The sequence below is a fragment of the Strigops habroptila genome, chromosome 12 (assembly GCF_004027225.2).
Source record: "Strigops habroptila isolate Jane chromosome 12, bStrHab1.2.pri, whole genome shotgun sequence".
Taxonomy (NCBI): Eukaryota; Metazoa; Chordata; class Aves; order Psittaciformes; family Psittacidae; genus Strigops; species Strigops habroptila.
In genome coordinates, this window is record NC_044288.2 from 9,227,025 (window position 1) to 9,244,291 (window position 17,267).

Consider the following 17,267-nt stretch of genomic DNA (forward strand, 5'->3'; position numbering starts at 1 on the left):
CTGTATTAATGCTGCCTGTCACATTTTGTTGCATTTGTGGTTTTTTCATGTTTCTTAAACAGAACCATCACAGTGATAGGCTCCTTGTGATGGCACAAGCAGCAACATAAAGGCAGAGGTCACAAGTTAGTGCTTGGTTTTAGGGAAGAGGTTCTCTGTCCTCCTGAATGGAAGGATGGAGAGTTGAGGGAGTGCCCGTTAACAATGCTGCGTGCAAAGAAGTACTTCAGAGTTCTCAGAATTTATGTATATTTGTTTTTACCAAGCCTGTGTAATGCTTAATTAAAATTTACTAATGTTTTCTTGTCAACACTGGAATGCATTGTGAGTGGTTTTGAGTATCTGCAAGTAATAATGATTTTACAAAAGAATATTCTTTCTATTCAGGCTTTACATAGCAGGCAAGCTGAGAGGTGCTGAGTAAATGAAAAAGAATATGATAATGGTACTGTCTGGTCACAATATTTCACACAATAGTTTTTCATCAGTTTGTCCTTTGTTTTTAGGGATATTGCAACATGCATCAGTGCCAATTATTTTTATTACTGAAAAGGTAAAATAGGCTGTTGATCTCATTCTTTTTCGTTTGCTTTTTTTCCACCCCACTCTAGTTTTGGCAAGCAGTCTGGAGGAAAGCGAGGATGCGAATGTATCATATTGGAGCCTTCAGAAATGATTGTGGTAAGACAGATATGTTTTTTTCAAATGTATTTAAATCTATTGCTGGATTCAGCAAATTCTTTCTGGGTTATAGCAGAAAGCTTATTGTAAAGTATTCTATAAAATTGCAGCAGAATTGCCTTGATTTCAATTATACCTATGGCTGCTATCGTAACAGCAATAGCTATGTAAATTTAATCTAGATGGGTAAATGATGATGATGATTAGGTCATTCTTTCTGAAATTATGCTTACTTGAGTTTCAAAAGCCTATCAGTTATGGCTGAATTGAGCATTCCGGAGTCAGGCGACGATAGACTTATATCTGGAATATTTTATTTGTATCCACAGCCCCTATTTCATTGCTTTTTACTGGCTGTGCTGGGTCTAGTAGGGACGGAAAGACCCTCTTACTCCTAGCCCTTGTAGTTCCACAGAGCGTGAAGGCTTTTAGGTAAGAGGAGAGGGAACAGAAGAGTGCTTAGCCAAGCTTGAAGGATAAGGTTTTCAGCGTAGTTGTCACTGATTTTTTCCATGTCCAGGTTTCCTTCTGCTTCTTCACAATGCTTCCTAATACTGCCAAGTTCATATGTGCTTACAGCTTGTAACTCAGCCCTTCCCAGGTTGAGGTACATGTGCTGTCAGCAGCTGGAATAGTAGGATTGCTGTTCCATAGTGCAGACTGACCTTGGACTGTGTGCTGCGCAACACAGGAAGGTCTCCTTCAACCTTCATCTTATGAGATGTTGCTAACGAAGCTGGAACTAAAACTGTAGTTGTGAGAAGCCACGTGTCTGTTGAGCGGGCTTAGATCTCCAAACTGATGTTGAGTCAGCTCCCTTATATCTAGGTACAGTAACGCTAAAACTAATAGTTGGTGATGTTTCTTGCGCATTGAGTAGGTGAATATTTAGCTTCTACGAGAACTTTCTTCCTGACAGGACACTAACAGCTGTGGATGGCAGGGAATAGCTGGGTATGTTGCTATCCTTCGTGGTGTTCTCACTATGCAGCATCAGCCTGATTCTGCTCGTGGCTTTGATGGCATCAGTAACGTGCTCTTTGCTGCAGCAGATGCTTTAAGCTCTGCCAGGTCATGAATTAAGCACAGGTAAGGGTGCAAGAAGCCTGCCTCAGTCCTCTGGAATGAAATAGTTCATTTGTGTATTCCCAATTATCCAGTCTCTTCTCAAAGCTGGAGTTTTAGGGGAGAGATTTATGCCTTGAGGGATGCCACAGGACAGCTTGTGAATGATGTGTGCAGCCGTGTCACTGAATGCCCTGGGGACTCTGGTTTGCCACTGCTGCCTCACATTTTTGCCCACCCATGGCATGGGGTTGGAACTAGATGATCATTAAGGTCTCCCTTCCAACCCAAACCAGTCTGTGATTCCTCCAAAAACCAAGCAGACGGTGGTGCTCCTGCTGTACGTGGTGGCCACGGTCGGAAGCGCGCATGGGAAGCCTGTGGCTTTCCCCACAGCACTGGCTGGCGACTCACTTGTGAGTGTGTTTGAAAGTTTACGTGAACTATATTGAATGGGCAAGTACGTGATAATACAGAATTCTTGGGAAATACCTACATCCTCCTTTGGCCTTATCACCACTGTCATCATATGGGAAGGTGCAAATAAAAGAGCAGCTTCTGTGCCGTGTTTGTGCCAGAGAGAAACTGCCTTATGAAGATATTTTGTTAAGAAACTGAGGAGTGTTTTCAGAGGAACGCACGGTCTCTGGAGAAGCCAACGATGGCCATGGCAGTGGTGTGAAACACTGCTGGATGTTCCTGGACACAAACTCACAGCCTGCACGACTGTCCTCTCTGTTTTAAACATGGAATTTTCTGTAACTGCAGTGAAATGCCAGTGAGGGTGTAGACACTTAAAGGTATCTTAAATCCTTTTGTGGAACTTATATTTTCTGTAGGAAAATCAGGAAATTGAAAGTGAAAGATTTTTCTTCATTATTTTGATGTTAATGCTTTACAGGTAATTGTAGCTGAAGATACTATTAATTGTCAGTTTTCTAGGTAGGACTTCAAATAGAGTGAGAAAAAAGCATCAGTGTGATGGCAGGCACCTTGCAAATGATCTGCACCGACACAAGGTGTACCTGAGTTTCATTTCCCTGAGTAATTCTTACTAATTGATCTTAATCCTTTTATTTTCTCTTTTTAATTTGCAACATACTAATGAGGTTACTTCATAATGAATATTTATCTTCAAGCAAAAGAATTAGCTACTTTAATGTAGTTAAAGAACCACAGTTCTCTGCTGCTTTTCCCTCCCCTCCTTTCGTTTTCGAATGTAAATCAGTTTTGTAGTAGGAATCCTCTGGGAACTGACCCATTTTAAAGGCCATAAAATGTGGTCAACTTAAGTTAATGAGGATAACAGATAGTGTGTGAATGGGCATTGTAGCTCATATTTTTGGAGGCTGAGCAATCTATTGAATTAATAATAGGTCCATTTATCACTTAAGAAGATGGCCCAGAATTGCAGCGTATCTTGGTGTACTGAAGTGTCCTCTCCGTTGTTCCTTGGTGCTTCCATTTTCTTCTTCAGATCTAAAAGTAAGATTTCAGAAGAGCAGCAAGATATTTGGAGGTGGAAAATATTCCATTGCTGGCAGGGGCTGCAGAGTGAAATTGAGGGCAGGCCTGGGATCCTCTGGGATTTTTACCTGGCAGCGAGTGCTGTGGGTGAAGTTGGCTGTAAGGAAGCATTCTGCTGCTGCCAGTGTTAACAAAACAACACTCTTGATTAGAAACGAAACAATTACGACCCTAATCTCGATTTTTTTATTACATGTAGAGGGGAGATTGAGATGAGCTCTGAGGCAGAAGCTCTTCCCTGTGAGGGTGGTGAGGCGCTGGCACAGGGTGCCCAGAGAAGCTGTGGCTGCCCCATCCCTGGCAGTGTTCAAGGCCAGGTTGGACACAGGGGCTTGGAGCAACCTGCTCTAGTGGAAGGTGTCCCTGCCTGTGGCAGGGGGTTGGAGCTGGATGAGCCTTAAGGTCCCTTCCAACACAAATGCGTCTGTGATTCTGTATAGTTTGAGAGCAACATCATTGCTAACTAAAATCTGTATTTTATACCCACGGGATATGATATTATGAAGGGCTTCTATATCCAGTGTCTTACTACTTTTTCGATGATACTAAATGGTCTGTTTAAAAGGATTGTTTTGTTTTATTTTTTGTGTCTGCCTGCATGCCTGGTGTTTTTTTACATCCTGTACTTACAGCAACTCTGCTACTAGATGTCTGCTCATTGTCCCGTGCCTTTGCAAACAGGTAGTAAAACTCTAGGGAAAAGTGTGGTTGTCCCTTGCTAGGGGAACTTTGTTTTTCTGCTTTCTTTTTTGACTACACTGTGGTGTGAGATTCACTCTTCCTTTTTAGCTATTGTAGCTTTAACCTATGTTGAAAATGTATATTTTCCTCTAAGGAATTAAAAATAACCCATCAGGCAAGCCCAGCTGCTCACACCTTCCTCTGACCTCAGGCAGACTTAGCTGTTTGGAACAAGTGCTGTGGAAAGTAGATGTGATCTTGCTTTTGTGGTGGTTTAGATGTTTTGGTTACTTTCTCGTTCCTGTCTATTTTTCATTCTTTTACACCTTTTGCATTTTGAATTTGAGATAATTTACCCAAGTATGTGAAGTGAGGGCTGCATAAGACTACATAGAGCTGCTTCTCCTGTTCCAGCACTAAAGTCTTATCTTTAGGATTTCAAGTGAAATTTGTACGTGTGTGGAATTAAAAACCATAAATCATTGAGCACATTAGAAACTCCTTTACAGTAAATGCATCGTAGAGAGCTCCTTCCGTGGCTGCAGCCTATTTGTATGTCTGTGCTGCTTCCTGCTAAGAGATATTTTTCCAAAACATCAGAAGGAAATGGGAAAGGATGAGACTACTTTTTATAGGAAAAAAAAAAAAGGGATTGTAACCAGTGAGATAAAATGGTTTTATGTTGGCTTTTACCGACAAGATAAATTTACCTAATTCTTGATGTTTAGTCACAACTAATATTTAACATCAAGATATGAATCAAGTCCCCGTTATTTATTACAATCTGCTGGAAGCGATTACAAGTCAGTATGCCATAGGTGAAGGAGCTATTTATAACAAGCTGGAATATTTAAAGTTGTTGAGCTGTGCCTGGTACGGGCAATAAGTTACACTTTTAAAAGTTACACCAATAAAAATAGGATATGATTCAGTGCCTTTACTAGACTGTAAATACTCAAGGAAATGGTAACTTCTATGTTGAAGATATGCTTGAAATGAGCAGCGTTGAAGGTGTGTTGCATGATATGTGTGGGTGCAGGAGGGTTTTTGCTGGTGAGTGACATTGTTTAGAGGATACGTGGGGCTTTTTTACTTAAAAAAAAAGAAAAAAAGAAAAAAAAAAAAAAAGGCCTGTTTCCTGGAAGGAAACTGTGGCCTCCGGCTCATTGTAATAACGTAGTTCTGAGACACACAGCAGTGGTTCTCCGAAACGTCCCGAGCCGTTCGCTCGAGAACACTTTAACTGCCCTGAACTTATGTTTGTTCCTTCCCCATGAGCTTCCTACGGCTCCATCGGCTCTCGGTGATATGGAAGAACTGGATGTTTAACCAGGAGCCTGAACATGTCTTTCAGGTGGAGAACTCCAAAGACAATGAGGAGAACATCTTGCAAAGAGAAGTCCCGCTCAGGCAGTCCCGCCGGAGGTTTAGGAAGATCAACCAGAGGGGCGAGCGTCAGACCATCACTGACAACGTGGACTCCAGCAGTTACCAGTCGGTGAGTCTGCTCTCCCTTGGCCAGCCTCCTTGGCATCGTGTGCCTGCGTGGCTAGCAGCTTGTTCTACTGGGAAAAGCTGGTGAGATGAAATAGTCTGCGTTTGGTGGTTTTGGGAACAGTTTTCTCTTGTTGGGGAGCTGGAGGGTGCTCTGGATTCAAACACCAAAGGTGGAAGTGAAGATTCAGCCAGTAGTTAGAAAAGAGGTTTTTTGGTTTTGGAGTTTTCAGTTGAGCACTATAAATAAACCTTAATGTGTTGGCTGGGCAGAGAAATGGTCATTTTTGGGTTGTGTTAGTTTTTTGTTCATTTTACCTGGAGTTCTTTTGGTAAGATGTAAGAATTGGTTTTCTTTTTTGTCCTTAATAAATTTGAACTGTGATTTGGAATTGAATCAATCACAAATGCAGTTCAATTTGGTATTAACACTGTCCTATTTTCTCATGTTTGCTTGCTTAAAAATAGTACAGTGGTAATTCATGCATCAAAAAGAGTAACGGCAACTCACTTGCTAGTCTTCAACATCACAGACTACAATCAGCGCTGTGTGAAGGCACGTACAGCTGTGGTTTCAGGGCTACAAGGCTTTTATGAAGATTGCTCTTTACCATTATTTTTCACATACAAACTTCCTGCTTGGTAGCAGGACATACATGTGATCTTGACAAATTATTTCACTGAAAATAGTTGTTCTGGATACTGTGATTTGCTTTGAAAACCAAAGTTTAAACCCCAGCCCTCATGTTGGAAGTACACAAACCCTGAGCAGTCTTCATGCATAGAAAAGAAACAAATTCAATTTCTCTGCTTTTTTTCCCATCTTCCTTTTCATCTCCCTGAAAGGTACAAAGCCTCTTAGTCGATACACTTCAAAATACCTGATGGAATAGATATAAACTTAAAAGATTTCCTCTGCTTCAGGACAAACTGCTGTTTTACTGCATGTTGGTAGCTGTTGGACCGCAGGTGGTGATTTTAGACTAGATTCTCCCCAGTATTAGCATGTCTGGTTACAACACAAAGCAGCCTCTACTCACAGAGGAACACTTGTTGCTGCGACAGGAAGACAATATGCTGCTCGAAGTCTAACCTCCTCTGCCACCTAAATTCAAGAACTGTCACATAGGTTGGATTTTATCGTTAGTAAGGCGTTGAATTAGTTATTGCTGAAATGAGATGTTGGATCCTCATACTCGGGGCAGTCGTGCATGAAGCTTTATTAGGAATTAAATTCCAGTCTGGGTATGACAAAATCTGTCTCTTTGGTGTTTGTGACAATGAAAAAGCACACAGAAAATAATTCTCAGATTTCAGTGCTAAGAGGAGGAGAATCCCAGAAGCAGCGATGCTGATGGTACCCGTGCAACTTGCCTGGAGCGGCGCGTGAGAAGGGACTCAGCATCTTCTGGTCTAATAAAGACCAAGTTGCATGACTTCTTGAATGATTTTAGAGGTTGTCAGTTATTGATGCAAGGAATCAGTGTGGTACCCTCACAGGGTTGTGATCAGTCAACAAATGATGTCCTCATTAGGATTTTTCTTTATCTTGATCTATTCCTTTGTTATCAACAACACGGAGCGCACACGTGTCTCTGCACATATAGTTTCTTGTTGCAAATCTAGTGGCTTCCTCAGATTCATAAACATATATATTTTTTGATATCAGCATTTGATGGCAAATGGCATAAACATCATAAATCAACAGCACATTCCTATATCTGCTTTTCTGTCAGTTAATTAGGAATATCTAAAAAGAGGCCTGTTAACACTGCTAGGTGTTTTCCTGGATGAGTGAGTGCTAAGTGGCAAGGAGTAAACAACCTCTTCTCTGATGGAAAATCAGCAAGCTGTTGGGTTTTCAGCAGTCTGAATTGAAATCCCAACCCTTGCTGTGTAGATTGTAAGCTTCTAATTGGAAAGTGTCATACTCACAGTACTTGGTGGAGCAAAAAGTAATTTGTAACTCAACAGATGACTAAGAAATCAGAACACGATAACCAGCTGCCTCTTTGACAAGTAAATAAAAATTGGGTGCCTCTATTTTTCCCATATTCCATTATAATTTGGTAAAATAATGAATTTTCCTGACATATGGTTTGTTCTGTGCCTTAGTTTAACTCTTACTTGTATCAGCCTGCTTGTATGTAGCCATTGGATCCCAATGATCTTGAAAAACAGGCTTTGTAGTGCAACCCTTCGTGTTGGCCCATGTGGGAATGGGCAGGATGAGGAGGAGGGTTTTTGAATGAAACTTTCGTTTGGTAGGAACTTGCAATAATGTTCCTGCCAGAGTGGGGAAAACTGTTTACAAACTCGCCAGCAGATTTCCTCTCTGCTATAATGCTGCTGCTTCTCACAGGGAGCTCCCTGCTAGTTACTGCTAGAACTCATCCTGGTGTTCGGCCATGGAGCAAAGATTTGTGTGCAGGTACTTTAAGTAATACTTTAAATGATTGTTACCATCTTTGAAACTCTTCATTTCACTTCTGTCTCTTTCTTAAGAGCCCTAGTACATACTTAAACTGCGTATCTTCAGGATAGCAGACTTTCTTATTGTTGTGGGTATCTTCCTTTATTTTCTTCTTTTTATTTCCCCCTGAATAATGTTAAAAATGGATCATCTAGTTGGTTTCTTTGGTGAAGGAGTTACCATTCAGACTCCTTTACTAGGCTTTTGTGGTTTGTAGAGCAGTGTTGTTTCACAAGAGCACTGTTCTCCTGCAGAATAAGTATTTAAAGTTATTTTTCCCAGTGAAGTACAGTGAACATATGCTGATGGTGTTCTTTCTTCCTCAGATTGAACAGGTTTATATTTCTGTTTATATCTTCAAAGCACATAGTGACGTGAATCTGTTCTTGCAATAGCTATGCAAGGAAGTATGTTAGACTCGCTCCTGTTAGGAAGGTGAATGGACTGAGCTCTGGCTTCAATCCGCAGGGGTGGGCAGTAGCTGTGTTGAGGTTCTGCTGGTGCTGGGGTTTTCCCTTCTACAGCCAGTGAGATCCCCAAGGTAAAGGTGTGATTATATTTGCTCAACTGTCCCAAATGTTTGTGACCATACAGGAGGTGCTTACACACAGACAGCCAGACTAACAACAATCTTTAATGGTAGTTCTGGTACTTTATAACAGTTAAACTGCTGCTTTGATCTTGGATCAAGTAATGGGGAAGTGAATGGTTCAAGTATTTATCTTCACAATTGAAAAAGAAACCCTGAGACACGCAGTTTTGCACTTAGGTTTCTTGCAGCGATTGAAACCAAATGGGGTTTAATAGTTTGATATGAATTTCTACTCAAATCTTTCTGAATAAGATATTTCTAATTTATTACCTACCTGTATTTTGGACAATTCTCTCTGTGGTATTTTTTAAATGAAGAATAGTTGTATTTCTAAAAACCATGTATGATGCAATGTGTATTTCTACGGAGTTGTGACAGATTTTGAATTTTTCCCATCGTTAGCTCATTGTAGAACAGAATAAAGAAATTGGTACCAAACTGTTATAGTAATCCCCTGTCTCAGAGATGCAAATTTACTTTTTAAACCCTCAGAGGAGGATGATGAGGTTTAAAAGATTTATTATAATATTATGTTTTACGGACACTATCTTAATGCTCACATCATGTCAAAATTTTCCTGGAGCCTTGTAGCAGCATTTATCTTCAGAGAAGGCTGTCACTGAGGACTGCTTGAGTGGCAAGTTTCTTGTTCTTTGATCATTACTTAATGTAATCCTGTCAGAGGCTGGAGTTAGCGTAGGGTAGCTCACAATTGTAGGAAGTTAAGTCACATTTCAGTGCCCTGGATCAAACCCATTAGGTGCTTTATCATCACTAATCCGTTCCCTTTTAAATGCTATAAAACACTATGTGTCTTTATAATCTATTTTTAACTACCAGGTAGATTCGCTGAAATGTTACCTTTTATTGATCTAAACCAACAAAGACCAACTTACAGGATGCCTCCAGCTGCCTCTTGCTGAACTAGGATGCAGCATCGCTGGCATCTCTTTATTGGGATTAATTTTCACAAGGCTGTGGCCAAAATCAGTTGTTCTTGAGCTGGAGGATGATGCTCTTCACAGCTCGTTGCTTTTCAATGTGTTTATGTCCATGCTTCCTCTTTCTGACACTTTCAAAAAATGCTTGAGAGAATCATAGCTTTATTAACTAACGCATCAGAAGAAACTTTGGGTGTTGCTGAAATCCACGAGTCCTGCTGTGTACTTGTGGGTACAGAAATCAATGTCACTTGTAGCTTTCTGGTGGTGTCGTGCGATGCAGAGAGATAATGGAAGTTCCTTCTTCCTGGTGCTGTTTTGACAACGTGAGGATTTTCTTCGTTTTAATCTCCATCTTAAATTTTGGATGGCCTAGGTTGGGTCCCCACACACAGGTTAATGTGCTCGAGAGCAGCAGTGTGAGCAGAGTTCCTTCACAGGACAGGACCTCTGCAAAAGCCCATGTGTGCTGTTTCTTGTTGCAGCTTTACTGAACTCCTGCCATTTTAAGTGTTTTTCTTGTTTCTGCGATCAAAAAGAAGCTGCGTCTGCAGCACGTTCACTTCCTGAGCAAACAACTTAAGGTCTGTGGCTGCCCCATCCCTGGCAGTGTTCAAGGCCAGGTTGGACCCAGGGGCTTGGAGCAACCTGCTCTAGTGGAAGGTGTCCCTGCCCGTGGCAGGGGGCTGGAACTGGATGAGCCTTAAGGTCCCTTCCAACACAAACCAGTCTGGGATTCTATGAATGTGCATGTCTGGAGCCCCTGGCTTTCTGCCGGGCTGGGCTTTGGGGTTGGAGAAGAGTCTGTGGCTGATGGAGCAGTTGAGCAGCTCTTAACAAATGATGTCAGAGGTGTCTGCTTCCCTGGCTGAACGCTGCTTCACCAGTGAAACTGGGGACAACCTCCAGCAGGGTGCTGCTGGTGTCCAGCTTGGGAACCCATGCTTAGCATCTTCCCAGACAGTGCCCTCGTGCGCTTCCCTTGGTTCTTGGAAGCAAGGGGGGAACTGCCAAATGCAGGTTCACTCATACTTTATGTATTGATTTTGTCTGCTCATTTTGTCAGCAGTGTGACTGTCAAGGACTCCTTGAAAGTCTGGCACTGGTTATGATGGTCCTTAACAAAACCCCAATCCTCAAAGTGTGCTGGGCATTAAAAGCCTTCCCAGGAATTTCCATAGACCACTGGTGCTTCCCTAAATCAATTAATGAGTGTCTGCCAAGAGTGATGGCTTGGACAGGCTGCGCACAGATTGTGAAAATACTTGCTGAAAATGCTGCCCTTTGGTTAAAATCTGTGGTTTTCAGATAAAATTATTTATTAGACATAACATATGTAACCTGTAAACCCCAATTTATCCATAATGAGAGTGGTTGTAGTCATTCAAAACTTACATTCAGGAGTTTCCCTGAAGATTTTAGGGACTCTACAGGCAGATTATATATAAACTGTGAATTACAGGAATCACCTCAATTCGGAGGTGACATGTGCAGCTGTTTAACAGCATTTAAGAGTGATGCACAAGTGAAACTACATCAAACTGAAACCAGGGAGGGTTTATTTTAAGTGAGCACCTGTATTTATTCAAGTCTGGCTGCTGGCAGTACTGTAGAGCTCTTCTCCCTGCCTGCGGATAAGGGCACTGTCTTGGGATGCAGCATCGTTCTCCTGCAGGATGGATGGATGGATGGATGGACAGACGTGTTCTTGCTCTGCCAGACTGCCAGCTTAGGTCCGGGGACAAGGTGCTGAGTTGCTGTTAAGAGCTACACTGTGGGGTTGCTCACAGGGCTGACTTACTCATCTTTCACCTTTCATACAGCTGAAGCAGCAGCTCATTTTTGCCACATGGGCTCATACGTGTTTCGCCAGTGGCTTTGCCGGAATTTTCTCTCTCTTTTTTTTCTTCCTACCAGTGCTTACATCATCATTTTCTGCTCTTCTGTTCTTTTGCTTCAAAGACCTTTTTTAAGCCTTTCTCTGTCTCGAGCACTCAATTGTAGAGCTGCTCCATCCCCAGGTGCAGGTGAAAGCTGGGGTGGTGATCAGCTCCATGACCTCAGTGTCCTCCCTGCAGCAGATCTGTGTTACCCTCCGCTACTCTGCAGGCACGTGTCTGTGTGATTATTCCAGAAAAACGTGTAGATATTTTTACACTTACTCCCTACTTGCAGCCCAAACACATCATGAACTGAGCAGTTTCACCAGGAAGCCTGGAACTGCTTAGAAACTGATCCTAAGCACGGTCTGTCCTTTGCAGGGAATGTTCTGTGCTCTGTTAACTGGGATCAAACCAGAGAGCTGCTGAGACCTTGACCTAAGCTGATACTGGCAGTGCTGCAGGAGGGATGTGCTGTTGTGCCTTTCGTTGCTCCATGGCAGCTTGTGACAGAAGAACCTGTAAAAAAAAAAATCTAGATATTCTGCAAATTACCATGCATAAGATGTAAAAAGGCTTTAATAATGTGCTCTCCACACAATGAGTTATCTGGTGGTTCTTCCTCCTTTCACTGCGTAGTGTGGTAGAAATGAACTCAGTTCCTTGGAAAAGGCCTGAGAAAATATTTTATGTGGCATGTTCAGAGTTAGTCTGTGTTTTGATGGAGCCTGAGGGGTTGGGTGGCAGTTCCAAAGTCATTAATTCTTTATAAGCAGCCTTTTATGCAAACTAGATTGAGAATGATGAGTGAGGGTTGTGCCCACTGCTCATGACTGGCTCACGTCGCCTGGGTGGTTGGTAATGAAGAGCAGTGCTCTGCACCTGGGAAAGGCACATCAGTCTTTTTGGGGATACGAAAACCTTTTGTGTCCGAGTTGCAGTTCTTTGTCAGATCCTTCTTTTTAAATGATTATTTCAGGCTTTTGAAATGACAAACTGAGTGGCTTCTTGTAGAAAACAGCCAGCGAGCTGGTTCCTGCATGCAAGGAGGTGGTGGCACGTGTGGATCTGTTCTTTCTTTCCTGTCTTCCATCTGGGCTGTTTCTGTTCAATATGCTGTACTGAAATGTAGCAGCCTGGGTGTATTCTTATTTGTAGCCAGCTCAACCTTTCACTTAGGTTCGGGCTCATCATGCCTTAGAGAGAAGTGGAAAGGTCATTTTGTATTTTATCCTGAAGAGTTGGGAGTCTGAGTTGTCAGCTTGAATGTCTCCTAACACTGAAGGGCTTCTTTAAAGCACTGTGGTGATGATGTGTTCAACTTCGTGTTTGACTTAGTGGTTTTCTAATTTAGAATATGGACATCCACTTCGACTCCTGTTCTTGGGAAGCCTTCTGGGCCAAGTTAGGCACTGAGAATATCCTGAGCAATTTTTGGTTAAAGTCACCATCAGAAAATGTCAGTGCATAAAGCAAGCATTTGGATGCCCTGTTTTCCTTGAAAAACTTGGCATCAAAACCACTATCTGTGCAAGAGAATAGCTAGAAGAATATCTCTGGTTTTGGCATAGAACCGATTGCTATCTAATGACATTTAACAGCATTTGTAATTTTACATTTGATATGTAGAGACTTTCTTAATGGGGATATATTTGACAGATGAAATACTTGAAATAGTTGATTAAATGAAGTCTCTGGCTAAATGGGACCATGATTAAGGCTCAATTCCTTGTTGCTACTTACTTTGCTCTTGCAAGTCGGAGTTGCTTTCTGTCACTGAGTATTAAAGTTTTTTTGTTCTTATATGATTAAGCTTTTAGTTTGAGGTAATGTAGCCACAATGCTGGTATTGTCTTGATGATTTTGTATCCTTTAGAGTTTGGTTAGCACTTGTTTGTCAGCTTGGAGTGTAGCTACGGCGTCTGCCTGCCCATTGCTTCATCTGGTAAGATCAGTTTCTTAGGTTGGGTGAGAATAACAGGGCTTGTGCTGCTGTTTTGCCCTCAGTGGAAGGGACCCCAAGTGATGCTGGGGATATCTAAAGGTGATAAGGGCTGGATCATTCCGGAAGATGAGGAAGTTTGGGAATCACTACACTGTGGTGCCTCATCCGATGTGGAGCTGCTCTAGGTGCTTCCCCAGCACGGCAGATGTGGGGATCTCTGTGTTGTGTTGTGGTCATCCTGCTGGTAAACCCCTCGGGAGCACTTCTGCCAGTGCCTTACCCACCGCTTGCTTCCCTGTCCATGCTGTTACCAAGCTCAGGCTATCCCATGCCTGGCTGGTCCCTGCCTGGGTCCAGGCATAGCTGAGATGCTGGTGCATGGAGTTATGCCTGAGCCCAGGCAAGTCTGTTGATGTAGACTCCACACGTAGAAAAGCAGAGTGGTCCCTTCAGGCATGCCTTTGTTCCTGAAGAAAAACGTTCATGAGATGTCATGCCTGAGATGATGCTCATGTCACATAGGCTCTTTAAGCTGCATGCCCTGACCACTGATAAACGAGAGTTCACTGGTCAAAACCACCCTTGCTTAGAGAGAAATTTGGTAGGAGTCAGATCCCTCTCCCCTTCCTGCTTTCAGGCTTCCAGTTTGGTGTTAGTCCTTGAGGAAAATGACAGAAGGAATATTGGAGGTGGCATTTGAATGATTTTTAACCTCATCTGTGGAGTTAATGTTATTCTCAAGGCCATTTAATTAGAGGCCTTTTTCTTGAGAGGTGTGCTGGTACCTTATGTTCTAAATAGAATCACAGAATGGTTTGTGTTGGGAGGGACCTTAAAGCTCATCTAGTTCCAACCCTGCTGCCATGGGGTGGAACACCTTGTACTTTAATAGTCTGCCACATTAAATAGTCTTAATCTGCTCATTCTAACTCAAGATGCAGGTTTTGTACATGAGGGAAGAAATGGTATTTTGTTTTGGCTTTCATATTGAATTTTGGGGCAAATGAACAGGTACGTTGGTGGGCTTTGCAATTTCCCGATGAGAAACTCCAACTGGCTTCCCAGGTAGGTGACGGCTGATGAAATTAAGGCCATATCTGCATTGGGTTTGGGTTGGGACTTCAGTTTTTGAGGCTAGATTGAGGTAACATTTAGTGAGCAGAATTCTGAGTGTGTTTGGGAGATTGTGCTGTGGGATATTAGAGATTTCATCCTTTCAGTATCTCTGGGTGGGTCCTGTGCCGCAAACCGATCCTTCTGGGTTTGGTATCCCCTCCTGTGCATCACCAAGGATTTCGGGTTGTGTACCTTTCTAAACATCCCCACCCCTCGCCAAAACGAGATGTCAGGAAGGAAGGGAGGAGCGTGATATGATTCATCTTGCTTTAAACCATAGAAATGAACTTCTTGTTTGAGTCCATGGCAGAGAGGGCTTCCCCCTTCCCCCCCATGCTGGCGTGGTCCCTGTTTGCCATGCTGATCATGCTGCTGCCCGGCTCTGCAGAGCGTGTGTGCACCAGCAGCCGGAGATCTGCAGGAGAGAGCTGCAATTTATAAACATATTTAAAGAAGTATTATAAACCACATAAATCTGGAGCGCTGCAAATAGGAGGTGACCTTTCCCTGCTTAACACAGCGGCTGAGAAAAGAGGGCTGGGGTAGTGCGAAAGCGGTGGAGAAATTGAATCCATGGTGCCTTTTTTATTGTTCCTTCTGTATTGCTGGTGCTATATTTAGAAGCTTACATCACTTCGGGGATGATGACAGTCTCTGCCCTCCCTCTCCCGCTCCCTCCCGCTCTCCCTCGCTCCCTCCCTTAGGATGTAGCATGTTTTCCTACTACTTGTGAGTCCTACAGATCTTTGGGTAGGATTTTTCTCCAGCCTGTTAGTAAGTGCTACCATGGAAAGCGATGTTTGTGAGGATGCGGTCACACCATGAAATGTCACCCTGAAGGGGAACAGGCACCACTTTCCCTGCCTCCGCTTCCCAAAAGGGTCAGGAACAGGGTGGAGAGTTGGAATTCTTTCCTTTTGTTTTTCTTTTTCCCTTTAAACAGGGATTCCTGAGAAGCCTTAACGAGGGGCAAACCCCGCAGCAAAAGAACAGTGATTCATTATGGTGCTGAAGTCAAATGGCGGGGAGCAGCCAGAGGAGCGTGCCAGTGACACGGAATGAGCTGTGCCAGCATAGCCGGGGCTGCATCCAGCTCACGCTGCAGCTGGCTCTGCCTGCATCCACCCGCCTTTCCCAAAACACTTAAAGCACTCCCATACATTGAAATAACCTCTCGATGCAGGTGCCCTTAATGCTGAAATATTTCTGCATTACGCTGGCAGTTCCCACTCGCAAAACTGTATTAGGTTGAATTATTTTAGCCTGGAACATCTTTGACCGCGTGCGTGCAGTGACAGATTGCTTTCCAAGCAGCTGGGCTCCTTCCCCAGCCCCCATTGTGGGCTCGGAGGCAGGATGCTACCTTAGCTGCTGCGCTCTAAATGGGGGGTATGAAGAAACGAAGGTACCTGCTCATAGCTTGGTGCTGCAGCAGCAGCAGGGGAGCGTGCCAGCGGTCACTGGGGACAGGAGGACAGACATCCCTAACCCAGGCCCCTTGGCTCGCCGGTGGCTTCTGTCTTTTCAGCCGCGATGGCTTTGAGCTCGGCGCTGTCCTCCCGCCGGCGCGGCACAATTGGCTTTTCTTTCCCTGATGGATTAGGAGAAGTCGTGCTGCTTGACAGGTCCTTCGCTGTCAGCTGCGAGGGCTCTGCTTTTGCAGAAGTTCACTTTGTGGTGTCCTTAAATGAGACTCTGATCCTGCTGAACGTGCGTTTAAATTATGAAAGGCCTTTCTACCCTTTTAAAAACATCCCATTTTTCAGTGACTTACTCTTGTTAGGCAATTAGAACATGCAGATTTATTCAACAGTCGGCAGGATTCACATAGCGTTAGGGGAGGATAAAGGGAATGATGTGTAGAAATGTATGGAATGATATTTCAAGCACGGAAAGAAATCAGTGTGAAGAAACAAAGACCACCTTTAATTCAAGATCGTAGACTGAAGGGTTTTTTCCTTAAGATGCTCTGAAAACTCAGAATGTGGCTTAAAGCAAGACTGGTGATTTACTGTCTGTGATTCTGCCCGATGCTGCAGATCTTCCCAAGTATTTTGATTGCTATGGAGCAGCCTTTGTATTGGATTATTTTCTCTTTCCATCTCCGAGTCACTCCAGTTTTGAGATTTATAAAACCAGCTGATCTATAACAACTTACAGCGTGTGCTGCAGGGAGCCTGGGCTGCAGACACGCGTGTGTTAAAAACCCAAACCCTAAAGGGAATGGGAATGAGTGGGGGGGATGCCCCAGAAGCCGGGTCAGGTTTTCCCTGTGCTCGGGGCTGGGGCAGAGGCGGCCGCAGCCCCCCGGGACCCGCGGTGCTGCCGTTGCCGCTCATTGGCGGGACGGCCGGAGCGATGATGTCATCTCCACTTAAAGGCAAAACTGGAAGGAAATGGAATTTTGTTCCCATTATTGAGCCCGTGTTTACCGTAGCTGTGAAATCCCGGCGTCCCTGCCAGGATCCCCAGTGGGATGGAGCCCGTGCCCGCTGCGGCGGGTTTACATCGCGGGTGGGAGATGGATGTCTGCCCGGTTAGCCAGGGATGGAGTTCGTGTGCTATCGGCGAGCAGGCAGGCAGGGAGAGGTTTCCTTTAGCTGGGTGGGATTTCTTTTCTCGTTGCTGTCAATTGTGATGACTGTAACACAGGTAACACTGCCTGAAAGTACTTGAATGTTCATTGCTGCTGAAGGTTGATCAGTTTGATGTTTAAGATGCTTCTGAATGCAGTTTTGTGAATTATGAGAAGAGATGCAGTACAGTCACTGCAAGGTGAAGCTGACGTGTCTAGCCTATTGTTCAGTATTGGAGGAACAGGAGAAGAAACAGCTATTTGTATAGCTGCTGTTGTGCATTTTGGAAATATGAA

At 43.6% G+C, this 17,267-nt stretch overlaps 1 protein-coding gene across 7 annotated transcripts in view; it reads left to right on the forward strand.

Annotated features, from left to right (window-relative positions):
- Positions 1–17,267, forward strand: part of RAPGEF6 (Rap guanine nucleotide exchange factor 6) — a 118,870-nt gene that overhangs the window by 38,372 nt on the left and 63,231 nt on the right. For 6 of the 7 annotated variants that reach the window (XM_030504965.1, XM_030504966.1, XM_030504972.1 and 3 more), the window contains 2 exons: positions 612–681; positions 5,309–5,452. In XM_030504965.1, the coding sequence (XP_030360825.1) occupies positions 612–681; positions 5,309–5,452 (214 nt within the window). The remainder of the gene's footprint in view (positions 1–611; positions 682–5,308; positions 5,453–17,267) is intronic. The other variant, XM_030504971.1, reaches the window with a different exon arrangement.